Source organism: Spermophilus citellus (assembly GCF_964194105.1).
Source record: "Spermophilus citellus genome assembly, chromosome: 2".
Taxonomy (NCBI): domain Eukaryota; kingdom Metazoa; phylum Chordata; class Mammalia; order Rodentia; family Sciuridae; genus Spermophilus; species Spermophilus citellus.
The window spans coordinates 914,014-921,130 of NC_138183.1; the positions used below are offsets into that span (position 1 = coordinate 914,014).

The 7,117-nt window shown below is 63.2% G+C and overlaps 1 protein-coding gene across 2 annotated transcripts; it reads left to right on the forward strand.

Moving 5' to 3' along the window:
- Nucleotides 1–447: 447 nt before the first annotated feature.
- On the forward strand, nt 448–6,224 carry ENTPD2 (ectonucleoside triphosphate diphosphohydrolase 2). Of its 2 annotated transcripts, XM_081270226.1 has the most exons (9): nt 448–848; nt 2,246–2,363; nt 2,918–3,068; nt 3,247–3,406; nt 3,486–3,713; nt 4,136–4,390; nt 4,476–4,595; nt 5,433–5,567; nt 5,633–6,224. In XM_081270226.1, the coding sequence occupies exons 1-9, from the start codon at nt 732–734 to the stop codon at nt 5,834–5,836; spliced, it is 1,488 nt and encodes a 495-aa protein (XP_081126352.1). In that variant the 5' UTR covers nt 448–731; the 3' UTR covers nt 5,837–6,224. The 2 variants fall into 2 exon arrangements, with proteins under 2 accessions (XP_081126352.1, XP_081126353.1); XM_081270227.1 differs by lacking the exon at nt 4,136–4,390.
- Nucleotides 6,225–7,117: the final 893 nt, after the last annotated feature.

Here is a 7,117-nt window from a genome sequence, read left to right on the forward strand (position 1 = left end):
TCCCTGTCCTTCTCTGCCTCAGTGGCCTCAACTGTCACCATAGTAGAGGGATGTGTGAGGTACATCTGACTTAATTCTTTCTGTTGCTCAATTCAAGTGCCCAGGTAGGCAAGAGCAAGCTCACCTGAGTCAGAGTCAGTTCAGTGCCCCGGAGCTGACTTGTGCAGGCGGGCAGCCTCGGGTCAGTCAGCACAGAAGGCTGTGGGTCTTGCAGAGAGGGTACCCCAGGAGCCAGCCTGGTGCTCGTGCAGAGCATTGTGCTCCACAAGCAGGAGCTGAGTCTCAGTGTCCTCCTGAGGCCCCAGCCTGGAACCCAAGAGGCGCCTGTGGGTGGCTCCTCCTTCCCCTTTCCCAGGCCACGGAAAATGACTGCCCCTGATGCATCTTAGCCCCCGCCCCGCGCCAGGTATCCTGTTCTCATGGCTTCACAGGACAGGGCTGGGTGCTAAGTGGGCAGGAGGTAGGAGGGTGGGCAATAGTAACAGGGTCACCCAGCTGCGATCTGAGGCACTCAGGCAAAGGGAACGGCAAGGATGCGAGGATGACTCAGCCGGGTCGCGTCTCCTACCTGCGCTCCGGGCGGAGGCGGAGATGGGACTTGTGGGCGTGGCCGCACGTGGGCGTGGTCTCCGCGCCCCGCCCCGGGCGTCTATCCTGCGGCCCCGGCCACCCCGGCCTCTCAGCTGCCGGCTGCCTGAGGGTCCCCGGCGCGTCCTCCCGCGTGCCCGCCCATGGCCGGGAAGGTGTTGTCACTGCTGCCTCCTCTGGTGCTGGCCGCGGCCGGCCTCTCCGGCCTCCTGCTGCTGTGCGTCCCCACCCGCGACGTCCGGGAGCCGCCCGCCCTCAAGGTGCACGCCCGGGCACCCGGCGCACGTCCGGGAAGCAGCGGGTCCCGCAGGCCGGGAGCCGGGCGGGGGCGGCTCGGAGTCCACGCGGTCCAGCGGCACTCCCGCGTCAGCCGGCGACCACCCGCGCTGCGCTCGGGAGGGCCTGGGTGGGGTCCTATCCCGCGCTGGTCCCTACGCGTCCTCAAGGCGGCACCGGCGCTTCCGGGACCACGCGACACTGGAGGTCGAGGTAGCGGGAACTCCCCGGCCGCCGCAGAGCCTGCCAGCGGGCAGAGGGCTGTCTCCTGGTCCCGGAATGCGGCCCCGGCAGTCCAGGCTGTGGCCAGACGCCCTTCCTCCAGCCCAGCGCGAACCTCAGGACACTCGGGGCCACCTCCGCCTTGCGCGGTCGCCCAGGAGTGCGCAGTTAGAGGCGTTCCGCTCTGGATGCAGCCCAGATGGGGAGCTATGGGCGATGACGGCCGGGGACCCCTTCCCGCTATCGGGTGGCCAGGACAGTGCGGGTGGGCGCTGCGCCTGGCGCAGGGCTTGGCTGGCGCTAAAGGGGTTGAACTGGGCTAGGCCAGATCTCCACCCCCACTCCCACCCCAGGTCCAGCGGCCTCCCCACTGGCTCCTTTAACCCTTTATTGCGCTGGTGTGGGGTGAGTGTGGGGGTGTACTGATCCAGGCCCCACAAGCCCGACGGGAGGGGGCTCTGTGGCTATGCAAAATGGGGTTGGGGTAGGCCGGCTGCCTTCCGTGGGTTCTGGGGAAGTTCCTTGACGGGAGGTTTGTGCAGCCATTCCCAAGCTGGAATCAGCACTGGGCTGTGGGTGGAGGACAGGTGCTGAGAGGGAGGGGGTCACTCACAGGCTGGGTCCAGGCATCACCTGCCAGGCCCATCCTGAGACCCCTCTGCTCTGCAGGACCAACCTGTGTCTGGTGCTGGCTTTGATGCCAGGGAGGGCACGGATTGGAGGCCCATGCCCAGTCCTAGCCAGCTTTCTTCTTGGGTGGGCTGAAGTCAGAGCAGGTGGAGGCGGAGGCAAGAGGAAGAAAGGGCAGCTTGGTGCGGTTCCTTCCTCTCCCTAGACCCAAGGAAAAAGTTTTGTTCCCAGGACAAAGTTTCAGATGTTGCCTGGGACCCTCTGTCCCTGGCAGAGCCCGCTGGTTGCCCCTGCCAGTAGGCATGCTTCCTGGTGTGTGGCCTGCCAGCTTCAGGTAGTCAGAGGGAAATGGTCACCCCAGTTATCTTACCCCACCCCAGTTCTCCTTCCAACCAAGCCCTGTCCCTATGGCTGAGCTGGCCTTCTCTGAGCTTCGGCATGAAGCCCACCACATGACAGGGCGGGGTGGAGACCAAAGGGCATGGCCTTGAGTGCCCTCGACCCTCCAGCTGACGCTCTCCTCTCCCAGTATGGCATCGTCCTGGATGCTGGCTCCTCACACACGTCCATGTTTGTCTACAAGTGGCCAGCAGACAAGGAGAATGATACAGGAATAGTGGGCCAGCACAGCTCCTGTGATGTTCAAGGTGAGGTCTCCAGGGCACCCGTGCTCCCCAGCCTGGACACCACTCCTGTGGGGTCCCAGGGGCCTTCTCCAGCCCCTGGGGGAGGCTTGATCCTGGGTGGAGCTCACTCCAGAAAGAGAGGCTGGGTCCTCTGTGCTGGGAAGGGGATGGGTACTCTGTGTTCCAGAAAGGAAAGCTCCAGGGAGCGGTGGAAGGTCCAGGCCTCACCTGGCCCAGGACTGACCTCTAAGCCCCAGACAGAGCAGGAGGGGCTCTGAGGATCCAGCAGGCCCATCCTGGCAGGTCCCGTGGGAGGCTAGGCTGGGTTGACAATGCCCAGCGCACCTGTGCCCACACCCACCCCAAAGGCGGTAGCCTCAGAGACTCTGGGTAGCACCTGGGCCCCTTTGTCTTTGAACTGGGTGTCTCTGGGGGCTTAAGCTGGGAAGGTGTGTCTAAGCTACCTGGGAGAAGCCAGTAGTACCTGGTTGGGAGTCCAGTCCCCCAGCCCCACTGGACTACAGCCCACCTGGGGACCATTTACAGGGGCTGGGCATCTCTCTACCTCCCTCTAGGTGGGGGCATCTCCAGCTATGCAGATAACCCTTCTGGGGCTGGCCAGAGTCTGGTTGAATGTCTGGAACAAGCACTTCGGGATGTACCCAAAGAGAGACACGCTGGCACCCCCTTATACCTGGGAGCTACAGCAGGCATGCGCCTGCTCAAGTGAGCTGAATGTCCTCTGACCTTGCCCTGGGGCCCCAGGACAGCCCCTGCACAGGGTGGACCCCACATGCCCTTGGTAGCAACTCTGGGCTGGAACCTCCTCACTGGGGAGTGTCCCCTGCAGCAGGATCACAGCTACCTGGGGACCAAGCCCCTCAGAGTTCTTCCTGCCCCACAGCCTGACCAGTCCCGAGGCCTCGGCCACTGTGCTTGCGGCAGTGACGCGGACGCTGACCCAGTATCCCTTTGACTTCCGTGGTGCACGCATCCTCTCTGGCCAGGACGAGGGGGTGTTTGGCTGGGTGACTGCCAACTACCTGCTGGAGAACTTCATTAAGGTGGGCCTGGAAGCTGCTCCAACGAGCCCAGGGACATCTGCACCTGGCCCCTGGCTGACCCAACCTCCACTCTCCACAGTACGGCTGGGTGGGCCGGTGGTTCCGGCCCAGGAAGGGGACGCTGGGGGCCATGGACCTGGGGGGTGCCTCCACACAGATCACCTTCGAGACGGCCATCCCAGCTGAGGATCCAGCCAATGAGGTCCAGCTACGGCTCTATGGCCAGCACTACCGGGTCTATACACATAGCTTCCTCTGCTATGGCCGAGACCAGGTCCTCCAGAGACTGCTGGCCAGTGCCCTCCAGGTGCCCCTCCACCCCAGCCCACCCCACCTGAGGGAGGGAGCAGAACAGATGGAGTCAAGTGCCCCAGAGCAGAGGGTGGAGGTGACCATGCCCACGGGGCTCTACAGCTAGGCTCCTCAGCTGGGGGATTCCACAGAAGCAAAGAGCCAATGCTGAGGATCAGGATGGAGAACTGAGGGCCAGGAACAGATCTCAGAGGGCCCCCGAATGCCATCTGTGGCTCCTGAGCAAAAAGTGATATTGCCCAAGTTGGATTTGTGGGGGATTCACCAGGCTGGTCCTCAGGAGTGGGGATGGCAGGAGGGGCTCTGAGGATCCAGCAGACACATCCAGGCAGGTCCCTTGGGAGGCTAGGCTGGGTTGACAATGCCCAGCGCACCTGTGCCCTGGGTGGTGCTCTGATATCCTGGTCATCTCCCCAGACCCACCGCTTCCACCCCTGCTGGCCAAGGGGCTATTCCACTCAAGTCCTGCTCCAGGACCTGTACCAGTCACCATGCACCGAGGCTCAGCGGCCCCAGACTTTCAACAGCAGTGCCAGAGTCAGTGTGTCAGGGACCAGTGACCCTGTTCTCTGTCATGACCTTGTCTCCGGGCTCTTTGACCTCTCCTCCTGCACCTTCTCTCGATGTTCCTTCAATGGGGTCTTCCAGCCCCCTGTGGCTGGGAACTTCATTGTGAGTCCAGGAAGACATGGATGGGTCAGGTGCCCTACAGCTCTGGGGGAGTGGCCCTGGTGTGACTGTCCCCCCCCCACCGCAGGCCTTCTCTGCTTTCTACTACACTGTGGACTTCCTGAGGACCTCGATGGGGCTGCCTGTGGCAACTCTACAGCAGCTGGAAGCAGCTGCCATGGCCATCTGCAACCAGACCTGGGCTGAGGTGAGGCAGGAGGGCTTGGCCAGTCACACCTCCTGGTCATGCTTTGTCCTATAACCAGGGGTCCAAGCCTCTCAGAATATCCCCTGTAGTGGGGGTGACTATATTAGGCTCAAGTAATGACTGGGCTATGGCAGGGGACATGGGAACCAAGTGAGCTGCAAACAAGACCTGGTGGGCAGGGAAGCAGGTACTGCAAAGGCCCTGTGACATCAGGGAGCTTGGAAAAGACAGGGATGGAGAGGCAAGTGGCTGGGACAGGGTGGGGGAGAATGGCCTGCTGGTGGAGGACAACTCAAGAGAGACAGCAGGTAGAACTGCCAGGGTTTTGGATGGGGCTGAGGAGGTAAACAGGACTCCTAGCTTTCTGACTTCTGCCATGCTGCCACATAAGGAGAGATGGAGGGGTCTGGCCTAGAGTGTGAAGTGTGCACCTGAGTCTCCAGGAGAAATGTGACATTCCCACCCAGTCTTGTCTGTGCCTAGTCTCAGGCAGACTAGGGATGTGAGGAGGTGGGAGCAGGAGGAAGGCTCTTGGGTCCAAGCCTGTTCCCCCGGCCACACACCAAATGCTGCTGCCCTCAGCTCCCTCGTGGCCATCTGCGCCCAGCCTTCCAGGCACCGGCAGTGACTCGGGAGGGGGACACTGCCATCCAGCAGTCACTCAGTTCATCCCCAAGGGGTGCGCTGTCTAGGGGTGCCCCCTTGGCCTCAGTCTTGCTGCACAATTCCTGGTCGCGTGGCTGTCCCTGGCCTCACTTGGTTTGTGGGTGAGGGAGGGTACAGCCCTCAGCGGTCTCCCGGGGTCGCCGACTGGACGTTCTTCCGCCCGCGTTCCAGCTGCAGACTCGGGCGCCAAGGCAGCAAGCCCGCCTGGCCGACTACTGCGCTGGCGCCATGTTCGTGCAGCAGCTGCTGAGCCGCGGCTATGGCTTCGACGAACGCTCCTTCCGCGGCGTGGCCTTCCAGAAGAAGGTAGGTGGGCGGGGCGGGGCGAGGCGGGGCGGGGCCTCGGGGACGCTGACGCGCGCCTCCCGTAGGCCGCGGACACGGCGGTCGGCTGGGCGCTCGGCTACATGCTGAACCTGACCAACATGATCCCCGCTGACCCGCCGGGGCTGCGCAAGGGCACCGACTTCAGGTCCTGGGTCGCCCTCCTCCTGCTCTTCGCCGCCATGCTCCTGGTCGCGCTCGGCCTGCTGCTGCGCCAGGTGCGCTCCTCCAAGTCGCCGAGCGCCATCTAGGGCGCGCGGGGCGCCTCCCTAGAGCCCCCAGCGCAGCACCCCCCACCCTTCACTCCAACCGGGGCGTCTCTGACCCTGAGGCCGCCCGGAACCGAAGCTCTGGGGCGCAAAACCAAGGGGCCCCTCAGCTCCTCCGGTCTCTGCATCTCCTCCAGCCCCCGCAGCCCCTCCGGATGCACTTCCTCAGTGCTTCTCGCTCCTCCTCTTCCTGGGGTGGCGGGTCCCCCAGCCTGGGACTCAGGGCGAGGTCTCCAGAGCGAATCTTCCATTCCGGCCTTCAGGTCCCTCGGAGCACCCCGTTCATAGAGCCTGGATCTGTACTAGGGGAGGGTCAGAGGCCACAGGCTGGGAGCCAGTCCAGCTCCTACTGGTAAAAGTTTTGTAATAAAACATTTTTTCTTAGAGCGGTAGAGTGTTCATAGGGTGGGGCATCGACCCTCCTTCCACCTGTGTTGTCCATGCAGGCCTGCCCCTGGTCCCAAGAGTGGACACCGGCTCTTCGCTCTTCCTTCCTCTCTGGTTCAGACTTGGGACCGTGTGAACCTCCTGGCTCTGGCCTATAGAGCAGTCCCTGAGTCCCTGAGCCTTCCCTGGCCAGCAGAGCCGCCACGACCCCACCCCACCCCCGGCCCCGCTCATCGGCGTCAGAGGCCCAATCCTGGCTTAGACTAGGCCTGGGAGTGAGGATGGGGAAGGCAGGAAGGTTGAGGAAGGATGGGGAGAGGTCGGAGGGGAAGGCAGCTGTCTGGGGCGGGCCAGTGCCCACAGACCATGAGGCAGGACAGGTTCTCAGGGATGTGGGCGCGGAGATCAATCCGACAGACCCCAACCCACTGAGGAATGACACTTGCCATGAGCGTGGCTCTGAGCCAAGGCCTCAGGGGCATGGGGACACCTTGCCCCGCTCGAAATCCCTGCACTGGGAAGAGGCATCCAGCAGCCCCTCCAGCCACTGTGGGAATCAGAGACGCCAGCAGCCCCAGCCCTAAGACTGTTTTCCCCGGGGTGGGAAGGCCTGGTCTTGGTTACTTCTTCCAGGCGCGCCCCCCCCCCCCCCTTTCTGGGAAGTGAGCTCAGACACTATTTCTGTCTGGTCAGTGCCCTGTGGGGGAGGGGCGGTCCTTGTTCTGCTCCCTGCTCCCCACACACAACACAAACCCTTCAGCCATTTTGCAAACCTTCGGCAACCAGCCCCAGCTTTGGCGTTCTGAGACTCGGGAGACTGAGAGGAAACACCGGGTTGGGGGTCTCAACCATGTTCACTTGACTGAGCCAGAGGGA

Excerpts from the sequence above, each read along its gene's own strand:
- ENTPD2 (XM_081270226.1), top strand. The coding sequence starts at position 732 with ATGGCCGGGAAGGTGTTGTCACTGCTGCCTCCTCTGGTGCTGGCCGCG. Across the intron at positions 3,714-4,135 it reads TGCTGGCCAGTGCCCTCCAG|ACCCACCGCTTCCACCCCTG; the intron begins GTGCCCCTCCAC and ends TCATCTCCCCAG. Across the intron at positions 4,596-5,432 it reads GCAACCAGACCTGGGCTGAG|CTGCAGACTCGGGCGCCAAG; the intron begins GTGAGGCAGGAG and ends CCCGCGTTCCAG.